This window comes from Aegilops tauschii, chromosome 2, assembly GCF_002575655.3.
Source record: "Aegilops tauschii subsp. strangulata cultivar AL8/78 chromosome 2, Aet v6.0, whole genome shotgun sequence".
Lineage (NCBI taxonomy): Eukaryota > Viridiplantae > Streptophyta > Magnoliopsida > Poales > Poaceae > Aegilops > Aegilops tauschii.
Window position 1 is genome coordinate 621556631 of NC_053036.3, and position 13700 is coordinate 621570330.

Here is a 13700-nt window from a genome sequence, read left to right on the forward strand (position 1 = left end):
AAATTGGAGAAGTGCGTTTTCATAGGATACCCTAAGGAAACAATTGGGTATACCTTCTACCACAGATCTGAAGGCAAGATTGATACATCCATTTTGCCTCATGTTTACCTACTGTTATTTATAATGTTTTTATGCATATTAATGCTTTTTGGAGTAATTCTAATGCCTTTTCTCTCATAATATGCAAGGTTCACACAAAGAGGGAGAATTCTGGCAGCTGGAAATCTGGACCTGGAAAAGCGACGTCAGGCTACCTATTCTGCACAACTCCAATAGAGCTGTCACGAGGAATGTTTATGGAATAAATAAAAAATACTAGAGCAAATAACTACCGGAGGGGGGCCACCTGGTGAGCAGAAGACACCAGGGCGCGCCAGGCCCCCCAGGCGCGCCCTGATGGGTTGTGCTCAGCCCAGCCCACCTCTGGTGCCCATCTTCTGGTATGTAAGTCATTTTGACCTAGAGAAAATAAGGAGAGGACTTTCGGGACGAAGCACCGCCGTCTTGAGGCAGAACTTGGACAGGAGCACTTTTGCCCTCCGGCGGAGCGATTCCGCCGGGGGAACTTCCCTCCCGGAGGGGGAAATCATTGTTATCATCATCACCAACAACTCTCCCATCTTGGGGAGGGCTATCTCCATCAACATCTTCAACAGCACCATCTCCTCTCAAACCCTAGTTCATATCTTGTGTTCAATCTTTGTACCGGAACCTCAGATTGGTACTTGTGGGTGACTAGTAGTGTTGATTACATCTTGTAGTTGATTGCTATATGGTTTATTTGGTGGAAGATTATATGTTCAGATCCAATATGCTATTTAATACTCCTCTGATCTTGAGCATGATTATCATTTGTGAGTAGTTACTTTTGTTCTTGAGGTCACGGGAGAAATCTTGTTGCAAGTAATCATGTGAACTTTATATGTGTTCGATATTTTGATAGTATGTATGTTGTGATTCCCTTAGTGGTGTCATGTGAACGTCGTCTACATGACACTTCACCATATTTGGGCCTAAGGTAATGCATTGTGGAGTAGTTATTAGATGATGGGTTGCGAGAGTGATAGAAGATTAAACGCTAGTTTATGCGCTATTCCGTAGGGGACCGATTGGATCCAAAAGTTTAATGCTATGGTTAGAATTTATTCTTAATACTTTTCTCATAGTTGCGGATGCTTGCGAGGGGGTTAATCATAAATAGGAGGTTTGTTCAAGTAAGGACAACACCTAAGCACCGGTCCACCCACATATCAAATGATCAAAGTAGCGAACACAAATCGAACTAACATGATGAAAGTGACTAGATGGAATTTCCGTGTACCATCAAGAACGCTTTGCTTATCATAAGAGACCGTTTTGGCCTGTCCTTTGCCTCAAAAGGATTGGGCTAACTTCCTGCACTTTTTTTACTACTATCGTTACTTGCTCGTTACAAATTATCTTGCTATCAAACTACTCTGTTACTTACAATTTCAGCGCTTGCAGACATTACCTTGCTGAAAACTAGTTGTCATTTCCTTCTGCTCCTCGTTGGGTTCGACACTCTTACTTATAGAATAGGCTACAATTGATCCAATATACTTGTGGGTCATCAAGGCTCTTTTCTGGCGCCGTTGCCGGGGAGTGAAGCGCTCTTGGTAAGTGGAAATTGGTAAGGAAAAATTATTACTACGTGCTGAAATTTATTGTCACTTGTTACTATGGAGAACAATCCTTTGAGGGGTTTATTCTGGGTATCTTCACCTCGACCAGAACCACAATTAGTCACCCCTCAACCTACTGCACCTACTGAAAATATTGAATATGAAATTCCTTTGGGTATGATAGAACAACTGCTAGCTAATCCTTATGGAGGAGATGGAACCGAACATCCTGATATGCACTTGATATATGTGGAAGCAATTTGTGGATTATTTAAGCTTGCAGGTTTACCCGGAGATGAAACTAAGAAGAAGGTTTTCCCTTTATCTTTGAAGGGAAAGGCATTTTCATGGTATAGGCTAGATGATATTGGATCGTGGAATTGGAATCGATTGAAATTGGAGTTTCACCAAAATATTTATCCTATGCATCTAGTTCATCGTGATCGGAATTATACATATAATTTTTGGCCTCGTGAAGGAGAAAGTGTCGCTCTAGCTTGGGGGAGGCTTAAGTCAATGTTATATTCATGCCCCAACCATGAGCTCTTAAGAGAAAATATTATTCAGAATTTTTATGCTCGGCTTTCTCATAATGACTGATCCATGGTTGATACTTCTTGTAATGGTTCCTTTATGAAGAAGACTATTGAATTCCGGTGGAATCTTTTAGAAAGATTTAAACGCAACTCTGAAGATTGGGAACTCGACAAAGGTAAAGAGTCAGGTATTAAGCTTGAGTTTGATTGTGTTAAATCTTTGATGAATACCAATGCTTTTCAAAAGTTTAGCACTAAATATGGACTTGACTTTGAGATAGTAGCCTCCTTTTGTGAATCTTTTGCTACTCATGTCGATCTCCCTAAGGAGAAGTGGTTTAAATATCACCCACCTTTTAAAGAAGAAATTAAAGAACCGGTAATAGCTAAAGATGAAACTATTATTTATAATGTTGATCTTGTTGTTCCTACTGCTTATATTGAAAAACCACCTTTCCCTGTTAGGATGAAGGAACATGCTAAAGTTTCAACTGTGGTCAATAAAAGTTATATTAGAACACCTAAACCAGCTGAACAAATCAAGGTAGAACCTAGTGTTGCTATGGTTAAGGATCTCCTGGTTGAAAATATAGATGTGCATGTTATTTACTTCTGTGATGAAGCTGCTAGAATTGCTAAACCCGACAAAAAAGATAAACATAGACCCGTTGTTGGCATGCCCGTTGTCTCAATTAAAATAGGAGATCATTGTTATCATGGTTTATGTGACATAGGTGCTAGCACGAGTGCTATTCCCTTTACCTTATATCAAGAAATTATGAATGACATAGCACCCGCTGAGATAGAAGACATAGATGTTACTATTAAACTTGCTAATAGAGACACCATCACACCTCTTGGGATTGTTAGAGATGTTGAGGTCTTGTGTGGGAAGGTAAAATACCCAACTGATTTTCTTGTTCTTGGTTCCCCACAAGATGACTTTTGTCCCCTTATCTTTGCTAGACATTTCTTGAACATCATTAATACTAAAATAGATTGTGAGAAACAAACTGTCGGTGTTAGCTTTTGGTGATGAGTCTCATGAGTTTAATTTTTCCAAATTTAGTAGAAAGCATCATAAGAAAGAATTTCCTAGTAAGGATGAAATAATTTGTCTTGCTTCTATTGCTGTGCCTCCTACTAATCCTTTAGAACAATATTTGCTAGACCATGAAAATGATTTACATATGCATGAAAGAAATGAAATAGATAAGGTTTTCTTAGAACAACGTCCTCTCCTTAAACACAATTTTCCTACTGAAACTCTAGGAGGTACTCCTCCACCAAAAGGTGATCTTGTGTTTGAATTAAAACAATTGTCAGACACTTTGAAATATGCTTGTCTTGATGAGAAGAAGATATATCCTGTTATTATTAGTGCTAACCTTTCAGAACATGAAGAAGAAAGATTATTGAAAGTTTTATGGAAGAACCGAGCTGCTATTGGATATACTCTTGATGATTTAAATGGCATTAGTCCCACTCTATGTCAGCACAAGATTAATATGGAACCTGATGCTAAACCCGTTGTTGATCACCAACGTCGGTTAAATCCGAAGATGAAAGAAGTGGTAAGGATGGAAATATTAAAACTTCTGGAAGCAGGTATAATCTATCCTATATCTGATAGTAGATGGGTAAGTCCTGTTCATTGTGTCCCTAAGAAAGGAGGTATTACTGTTGTTCCCAATGATAATAATGAACTTATTCCATAGAGAATTGTGACAGGCTACAGAATGGTAATTGATTTTAGAAAATTAAACAAAGCAACTAGAAAAGATCATTACCCTCTGCCTTTTATTGATCAAATGCTAGAAAGATTATCTAAGCACACTCATTTTTGCTTCCTTGATGGATATTCTGGTTTTTCACAAATACCTGTTTCTCAACCTGATCAAGAAAAGACCACTTTTGCTTATCCTTTTGGAAGTTATGCTTATAGACGTATGCCTTTTGGTTTATGCAATGCACCTGCTACCTCTCAAAGATGTAAGTCTGCTATATTCTCTGACTTTTGTGAAAAGATTGTTGAGGTTTTCATGGATGACTTTTCTATTTATGGGAAGTCTTTTGATGATTATTTAAGCAATCTTGATCGAGTATTGCAGAGATGTGAGCAGAAAAATCTTGTCTTGAATTGGGAGAAGTGCCACCTTATGGTTTACGAAGGTATTGTTGGGCCATAAAATTTCTGAAAGAGGTATTGAAGTGGACAAAGCTAAGGTTGCTGCAATTGAGAAAATACCATGTCCTAAAGATATCAAAGGTATTCGTAGTTTCCTTGGTCATGCTTGTTTCTATAGGAGATTTATTAAAGACTTTTCTAAAATTTCTAGGCCTCTTACAAATCTTTTGCAGAAGGATATTCCTTCTATTTTTGATGATGATTGTTTAGAAGCCTTCAAAACACTCAAGAAAGCCTTAATTTCTGCACCTATTGTTCAACCACCTGATTGCGACTTGCCTTTCAAAATTATGTGTGATGCTAGTGATTATGCTGTTGGTGCTGTTCTAGGGAAAAGAGTGGATTAGAAACTGAATGTTATTCATTACGCAAGTAAAACTCTAGACAGTGCACAAAGAAATTATGCTACTACTGAAAAAGAATTTCTAGCAATGGTGTTTACTTGTGATAAATTTGGGTCTTACATTGTTGATTCTAAAGTTATTGTTCACACTGATCATGCTGCAATAAAATATCTTATGGAAAATAAAGATGCCAAACCTAGGCTTATTCGATGGGTTCTCTTGCTACAAGAATTTGATTTGCATATCACTGATAGAAAAGGAGCGGAGAACCCCGTAGCTGATAACTTGTCTAGGTTGGAGAATGTTCTTGATGACCCACTACCTATTGATGATAGTTTTCCTAATGAGCAGTTAGCTGCAATAAATGTTTCTCGTAGCACTCCTTGGTATGATGACTATGCTAATTACATTGATCTAAATATTTACCACCTAGTTTCACATACCAACAAAAGAAAAAATTCTTCTATGATTTAAGACATTACTTTTGGGATGACCCACATCTTTATAAAGAAGGAGTAGATGGTATTATTAGACATTGTGTACCTGAGCATGAATGGGGACAAATCCTCCGGAAATGTCACTCCAAAGCTTATGGAGGACGTCATGCGGGAGACAGAACTGCTCGCAAGGTATTGCAATCTCGGTTTTATTGGCCTACTCTCTTCAAGGATGCTCGTAAGTTTGTCTTATCTTGTGATGAATGTCAAAGAATAGGTAATATCGGTAAGCTTCAAGAAATGCCTATGAATTATTCACTTGCTGTTAAACCATTTGATGTTTGGGGATTAGATTACATGGGACCTTTTCCTTTGATGGGTACTCATATTTTGGTTGCTGTTGATTATGTTACTAAGTGGGTAGAAGCTATTCCAACTAGTATTGCTCATCACAACACCTCTATTAAAATGCTTAAATAAGTTATTTTCCCAATGTTTGGAGTCCCTAGATATTTAATGACTGATGGTGCTTCACACTTTATTCATGGTGCATTCCGTAAAATGCTTGCCAAGTATGATGTTAACCATAGAATTGCATGACCTTATCCTCCTCAGTCTAGTGGTCAAGTTGAACTTGGCAATAGAGAAATAAAATTAATTCTACAAAAGACTGTCAATAGGTCCTGGAAGAATTGGTCTAAGAAATTAGATGATGCACTTTGGGCTTATAGAACAACATATAAAAATCCTATGGGTATGTCTCCTTATAAAATGGTTTATGGAAAAGCTTGCCATTTGCCTCTTGAGTTAGAACATAAAGCTTATTGGCCAATTAAAGAACTCAACGATGATTTCAAACTTGTTGGTGAGAAGAAGTTATTTGATATTAGCTCATTAGATGAATTGAGAACCCAAGCTTATGAAAATGCCAAGTTATTTAAAGAAAAAGTTAAAAGAGGGCATGATAAAAGAATCCAACAGAGTGAGTTCAAAGTTGGAGAATATGTTCTTTTGTACAACTCTCGTTTCAGATTCTTTGCAGGAAAACTCCTCTCCAAATGGGAAGGACCCTATTTTATCGAGGAGGTTTATCGATCTAGAGCTATTAAAATAAATAATGCCGAAGGTACTAACTCGAAGGTTGTTAATGGGCAACGAATAAAACATTATATCTCAGGTATGCCCATTAATGTTGAAAGCAATATTATCCAAACTATGACACCAGAAGAACACATAAAAGAAACCTTCTGGAACACTCCAGAATCGTGAAAAAGAGGAGGTACGTGATACGGTAAGTAAACGGACTCCGAAAAATCTTCAAAAATATTTCTTGTCCGTTTTGGAATATAACAAAAATTAGGAAAATAAGAAACAACCAGGAAGGTCACCCGGGTGGGCACAAGACACCAACCAGGCGCCCCCATGTGGGTTGTGCCCACCTCGGGTACCTTCCGGACTCCGTTTTTCTTCTGTTTGCTTGTTTCCCAAGATAAAAAAAATCTTTATATACCCCCCGCACCTGTTGACCACCGTATCACGAAGAAATCCTCTGTTTTCTTTTCCTTGTTGTTTTCTGACAGATCCCATCTGCCATGGCTGCTCCAAGCTCCACCAAGGACAAGTTCTTGAAGAATGTCATCAACCCATATTTGCGGGAGGTGGTGCAGCACCCTCAGGTTATCCAGATGCATGAGCGGGTGCTTCACATCCGCGATGTGCAAGTTCCCAAAGGGATGGTGTCGTGGTTTTGTCACGGCAGATGTCTTAGTGAAAGGACTTAGTCGTGGAGCCATCGCAACGGGTTAGCTTAAAGGGGTTAAAGCGGACAAAGGACGCAGAGAGTTTATACTGGTTCGGCCCCTTGCGGTGAAGGTAAAGGCCTAATCCAGTTGTTGTGGAATTGCCAGGGTTTCGATGACCAGGGAGCAAATCCGCTATGCCTGGCTCTCGAGTTGTTGTTTGTTGTCCCTAAACTGCCGCTGGGTCGTCCCTTTATATACATAGGTTGACGCTCGTCGGTTTACAGAATCCCGAGGCCAGCTCACAAGCATGTCCGGCTCGGTTTCTGCTCTTTCTATCTTACAACACAAGTTTACATATTAACGGCAGTTTATGTCTACAGGCCTCAATCCGCCTTTGGGCCCTGGGCCTTCGTAAAGCGCCACACTCCTTGCCTTCATGGGCTTGAAATATAAATAAGTCGTCATGGGGATAACCCGGCCTCTCCTGGCCGGTTTATATCCAGTAGTAATATCCCCAACATTAGGCCCCAGATTGATTTGAACTGGTTCATGTCAATCTTCAACACTTGAGAAAAATTCCTCCTTCAACACTTTCACGTAAATATCGTAAACCGCCATGATGTCATCTTCCAGGATCATGATAAACCGCCATGACGTCACCTGTTATTAAAGATGGCATATATCTCACCTTCATTAATGAGCCTCCGACAATCAAGGCGACAGCTCTGTCACATATCCAACCTTTGGGCTCCTCGATTCTCGCGCCTGTCACTTATCCTTTCGCCTTTATAAATAAGGCCGGGGGGTCCTTTTCATTTCCCCCCCTTGCCTCTTCGTCTTTCTTCTTCCTTGCGCCGACCTGACCGCCACACGCAGCCGCCATCGTCAAGCTCTGCTCTCGACTTCAACTCCGGCTGCTGCATCAACCTGATCGTACCAGAGATACGCGGCGCTCCTCCGCTGTCCCATCAGCATCAGTAAGTTTCTCCTTTCCTTGCTCTAGATCCACCATTAGGGTTTCGGTGTTCGTCAGAGTTCTTTGAAGCTCCGGCGTTGTTCTTCCCTGTTCTTCTTAGTAGCATAAATGGCTATTTTGGATCTGATACTTCTTGTGCGGTCGTAGTCATAGTCCCCTTTTTCCTCATTAGAGCATCCCCTTCATATAGAAAAACTAATCTGAATCTGATGAACTCACTACACCACAACACTGATGTAGGGACAAAAAAACTGCCGGGAGAAAGCACTTTATAGGGCAGACAAACTGTCGAGACAGGTTTTCTCCCGACAGATAGAACCGCCACGAGAACGGCTGCCGGGGATTACTTCTCCCGGCAGATAATTTTTTCCCGGCAGTTGCATTGCCGGTGCCCCTCTATTTGCCGGCAGTCCACTTTCTCCCGGCAGATTGGTCAAGGCACGTGTAACATCAATTATCGGCAGTCTTGCTGCCTGCAGAAGCTCATTTTCCTGGCAGTTCTTATGCCAGCACATAGATTTCACTTCCTATTTTTTTAGGCATCCCTTATGTAATATCCATTCATTCTGTTCAAACCATCAGTACATACCACACGATTTATACATACATTTCACTCAAAGTAATATGTCTCATCCATACACTTCAATCAGAGTAGCATGTAGCCCTCAACCAGAACCTTAAAGTTAATTCGACAAATTAACATAACAACCATATGTATAAGCTGGTCGTGCCGCAAAAGGTACAATACATCATATTTCTAAATGTGTGCCACAAAAGGAGTACATATGTTTCTAGGGTGTGCCACACAAGCAAAATGAGCATATACTGGCTTAACAACCAGCAAAATGAGCAGAGCAAGTGTCATAATCACTCTACAAACTTAATTATAGGTCTACCAAATCTTCACTAGCTTGAAGATCTTCCAAATCTCCCAACTCTTCAGCAGATTGAAGATCTTCCAAAGCTCCATCAACTCTGTAGGGAAATCTGCAACAAATAGAAAACTCAAAATGGAGCTCTCGTTTCAGATTTTAAATTAGCACATTAAAGATTTTGACATGCTTCAGTTTTTAACTCGTCGGCATAAATAAAACTCTTCTAAATGTGCAGCATCTCATCATCACAGCAAGCAAGGTTACATCATTAGATCAAGAAAGATTTGTTTGAAGTACACATAAACAAATCTTCATGTGCAAATAAGCAAAACAAAAACCTGTACAATGAACTTGCAAAAATTCCTTAGTCTAAAAAAATACAACTTAGTAGTGAAAGATATGACTAAACCTGAGTTAAACATGTATCTCTGGAGTTAATATAGTACTCTGAGTTCGAACCTTTTTTTGCACCGAGTTAAACTCGACAAATAGGCAAAACTCTATACAGTACTATATTGAACAAATAGTTAAAACTGTGTACAAATAGGCAAAACTCTGTACTATAAACAGCACAGTAGTATACAAGTAGGCAAAACTCTGTACTATACATAGTACAGTAGTATAAATAGGCAAACCTCTGTACAAATAGGCAGGGGCAGGCCATTGGTTATTGGTTTCTCTATATCATAGGAAAAAAGAAACTGATGAAATAACCATTGGTTACAGATTTCTCTGTCTATCTCATGCATCTTAGCTTGTTTTTAATAGAGTTCATTGAAGAGAATACCCTCTAGCAGACTAGCAAGCCAAAACTGGTATGAGGATCAGTTTTATACGCCAAAACAAGTTTGAAATTCTGTACTGTATAGTAGAGTTTAACACCGAGTTCTAACTCCAAGTCAAAAATCTTTCATGTGCAAATAGGCAAAACATGCTCAGTTTGAATCTTTCCTTTTTTTACTGAGATAAACATTTGTACAGAATCTCCAGGAATGAGGTAAAAGATTTCAGCACAGTTGTTACTCTATGAAATATTTTTATTTTGTAAACTTCAGTACTGTACAGAGTCGAGGGCATGAAATTTCTTGGAAACATACAAACATAAAAACAAAATATGATTATGTCGCCTACCACTCTACCTCAACGACCCAGCTAGCATGCTAGAATAAGATTCGATCTCAAAGAAACATGCATATTACCTCAGCTTGCTTGTGGTCGCATTCCTGCTTTCGTCATGGACTTGTCCACTTCCAACTGCATACATAGAACGAAAGCTTCTTAAGCAATCAACCATGATAGTAATTGTTAAATTCAATCATAAGAACAAAAAGCTCACATGCCTGTATGGCCATGCGATACATCACAGCGCTTCCCATTACCCAATCCTTCAGTTTGTCATCCACAACATAGTACATCTGCTTTCAAGCAAGTGTAAATGGAGAGTGTAAGGGTGATGTATTAGATAAAGGGGAAAGTTATACTACAAGTCATCGAGAGATAAAGGGGCAAGTTATACCAGAAATCATACACATTGTGCATTCTAGTGCTTTTTTTTTTCCCTTCTTCCCCTTCGTTTTCTGATCCAACTCATGGTCTTAACATGGAAAATAGTTACTACGCTATCATCCATTTAACTAACAGTCTATATACATAGATTTTAGAGCTACACACCTTCATGCTCTTCAATGCCATCACTTGGCATGTCATCAACATCTCTAGTCGTTTGGGACCTAAGAACTTGAGCATCTCATCGTAATCATCTAGGTCGATCTCCTCTTGAACATCATCAGGTTGAACCTCATCATGGTCACTAAGATTGAGCATCTCATCGTAATCCCCATCCAACTCTTGTCCATTCTTGACCAATTTCACTAAGATTGCCTAACATGAGAAAGAAAGAATACTTCTATTAAGGAAAAAAATCTAGTAACAAAAACGCATATCGTCCGTATCTAGTACAGGCAACAAGAAATACAATACAGAGAAGGAAATGCCATCACACAACAGAATATAATTAACTGAAACATGTCATGTCAGAAAATACAATAACCAAAATAGCAGTAAGAATGTCATCATCTATATCATAAAAGCATAGCACCTATTCTGTCCACATATGGTATTTCACAAAACACAAACAAAGATGGTAGTAGGTGCATCAACTAAACAAATAAACACTTAAAATAATTAGCTTTGTTTCATCTCAAATTAAAATGACCTCCAAAGCTCAAATAAACAGTCAGGTGTCAACCAATTTAATTACGGTATGCACTTGTTAATCACCAACAGTACCTGTCCTTTGATCTAAAGGGCTACTAACAGTAGTAGTGATTGTTTTTAGACAACCAAACAACCTTCAAACCTGTCTGGTTCATGGTTTTTTCGCTGTTATCATATCAAAGCAATTACAAATTGTTGATTTGTTCTAACTGCCGGAGGGCACATTCAGAACATAAAAGGGCACAAAAATTGCAACATCTCACCTGTCAAATGAAGTATAGGAGGCAGTGAAGTCCACGGAAAGGATGTTGAGGAGAGGGTCGACGACCTGCTGCTTCGGGGGCGCGTGTGGAGGAGGCGGACCCGCGGCTTGGTGCTCGGTGAAGCTTCCGGGGAGGCCTGCTCGAGGAGTAAGTGCGTGAGTAGGTTGGTGGCGAGGATGGTGGCCGCCGGTGGGGTGGCTCGGCGATGACGGTGCTGCTCCATGTCAATCGGGTGCTCGGCGGCGCCGCTATGTAGTGAGGCGACGACAGTAGTGGTCGGCAGCAGTGTGTTGGTTGTTGGGGGCGGCGGAGGGGCGGAGGGGCTGCCGTGATGGAGGGCGACGGCGGAAGTGCTCGGTTGGAGAGCTGCCGTCGGTGGTGGGATGGTTGGGGGCGGAGGCCTTGCAGTCCTGTGGAGGGTCTCGATTTGTGGACGGCAGAGCGGTTGCGGTGGTGAGGGGCTATGCCGGCGGTGGACTGAGTGGAAGGCGGCCGCGCAGCGGCGGTGGGAAGCTTTGGGGGCGGCAGCGCGCGACGGCGGTGGGAAGATTTGGGGGCGGCAGCGCGCGGCGGCGGTGGGAAGGTTTGGCGGCGGCGGCGGTCTGGTGGAGGGGATTGGGCGTGGATTTGGGGGCGGAGATGCGGTCTGATTTTTTTAGGGTTATGCGGTCTGGTGGAGCAGGACTGCAGGAGGGCTGGCACGTGTATTTCTTCTTGGGCCTAAAATTCCGCCAAAGTCGCCCGCTCTTTTTTTCTCATTGGCGCGCGCTTAGGGCCGACTTTTGGGTCTCGCGGCAAAGGCGGTCCCCGGCAGACTATGAGCCGAAATTTAGTTCTCCCGGCAGTTTTTGGGCCGTAAAGTGTATCGGCAGTTACAGCGTCGTTGTTGCTCAAGTTCCCCCGGCAGTTCATCTACTCTAATGTGATTTTAGCGGCAGAAACTAATGTCCCGGCAGATAGTTTGCCCTTAGATAGGTTTTTCTCCCGGCAGTTTCTGCCCCCAATCAAGTGTTGTGGTGTAGTGACTGTTGAAGCACCTGTACTTTAGGTCTAAATATATTTCGGTTTTCTGACCCGCCGCAGATCTGAATTTATCATGCCAGCCTATGAAATATGTTTTTCCCTCACTTAGCTATTTTAGATCTGTACCTTTCGTACCAATGTAGGCGGTTTAGCTTTTTAGAGAAATGATAATCCGGTAGGTACCATTAGTCCCCTTTTAAACCGCCAATTCCTTTATGTTTGTAATTGCTGCAATATCAAACTCCGGTTTAACAAATGTCAGACTTCGGTTTAACAATGTATATATGCCTCTGTTTCTTCTTCTGATCTTGCGTCGCTTATACTTGTTCGTCATAAATCTTAAACCGGAAATAACCATGTTTCAGCTTTCCATTGAAATGGCCAAACAAGTTTACGAGTGCAACTGTGTGACGCCCGGATAATTATGCTACAGTAAACCTACGCTAATGATGCCACGTCACCTCTGTTACCATTGCTAACCTCGCGTTAGATCAAAACGTTTCAAAATCAAATTTGAATTTTAGGTAAACATTAAAAGTTTTCGAAAATCAAAACTAAAGTGTTCTAGAGGTGACATATAATGCATAGGTAATTATGGTGATGGAGCCACATTTTTATAAAATATGTAAATGCTCCAAAATAACTAAAATATTGGCTATAACAATTGAAATAATGCCTTCAATAAATATTAAATTGTTACACTATTTTATTTGGGGGCCCAACCTTTTTGTGACACAGGGCTAGACCATGACACTAATTTAGGAGTTGAATACAGTATTTTACAAGACTATATTAAATCAAAAACTAAGGTAAAACGAAAAAGAAAAATAAGTACAAAGAAAAAGAAAACACAAATAAACAAAAAACCAAAAGAAACAAAAAGAAACCCCCCTGCTGGGCCGTAGCCCAGCTGGCCACCAGGCCAACCTACCGGCCGGCCCAGCCCCTGGCCTATACCCCCTGGGGCACCGAACCCTAGCACCCCACTCCCCACTCGCTCCTCCCACGTTCCCCTCTCTCCCTCGCTCCTTCCCCCCGACCCGATCTGGATCGGGGCAGCCGGCGCCCCCGTCCCCCGACGCGCTCGTTGTCCCCGTCGCCAACGCCGCCACTCGACGCCCACCCCTAGCGCCGCCCCGCCTTCCTCCACTCCTTCCCCTCTCTGTGCTGGATCCGGGCGATCCCCATCGCCCCTGACCCCGGCTCCGCCGACCCCGCCTCTCCCGCGCTGGCGCTGACCAGCGCCTCCCATCGCCGCCCGACGGCGACGGCCTTCCCCGACGCGCCCGACCCGCCGGCCATGGAGGCCCCGTGCGCCCGCAGCTTCACCTCAAGCAAGACCGCCTCGCCGTCGACGTTCGCCGGAACCGCGTCCTCGACCTCCCCCTCGACGGACTCCGTCAGCCCTCATCGCCCGTACCCCTGCATCGTGGGTGAGCTCTCCGCCGTTCCCCCA

At 41.9% G+C, this 13700-nt stretch overlaps 1 protein-coding gene across 4 annotated transcripts; it reads right to left on the reverse strand.

The window, feature by feature from the left end:
* Nucleotides 1–8562: 8562 nt before the first annotated feature.
* LOC109753607 (uncharacterized) lies at nucleotides 8563–11901 on the reverse strand. Of its 4 annotated transcripts, none has more exons than XR_012203555.1 (6): nucleotides 11222–11901; nucleotides 10413–10622; nucleotides 10258–10335; nucleotides 10082–10156; nucleotides 9941–9995; nucleotides 8563–8853 (listed from the first exon to the last, which is right to left on the reverse strand). XR_012203555.1 is itself a non-coding variant. In XM_040400068.2 (5 exons), exons 2-5 carry the CDS (start codon nucleotides 10563–10565, stop codon nucleotides 8751–8753), a joined length of 390 nt encoding a protein of 129 aa, XP_040256002.1. In that variant the 5' UTR covers nucleotides 10566–10622; nucleotides 11222–11881; the 3' UTR covers nucleotides 8563–8750. The 4 variants fall into 4 exon arrangements, 1 of the variants encoding a protein (XP_040256002.1); XR_005769377.2 differs by having other exon boundaries at nucleotides 10078–10156; nucleotides 11222–11881; XR_012203554.1 differs by having other exon boundaries at nucleotides 10082–10335; nucleotides 11222–11881.
* Nucleotides 11902–13700: the final 1799 nt, after the last annotated feature.

Coding starts and splice junctions, on each gene's coding strand:
- LOC109753607 (XM_040400068.2), bottom strand. CDS start 10,565: ATGCTCAATCTTAGTGACCATGATGAGGTTCAACCTGATGATGTTCAA. Junction 10,157..10,412: donor TGGCATTGAAGAGCATGAAG/GTGTGTAGCTCT, acceptor GCTTGAAAGCAG/ATGTACTATGTTGTGGATGA. Junction 8,854..9,940: donor GCGACCACAAGCAAGCTGAG/GTAATATGCATG, acceptor TATTTGTTGCAG/ATTTCCCTACAGAGTTGATG.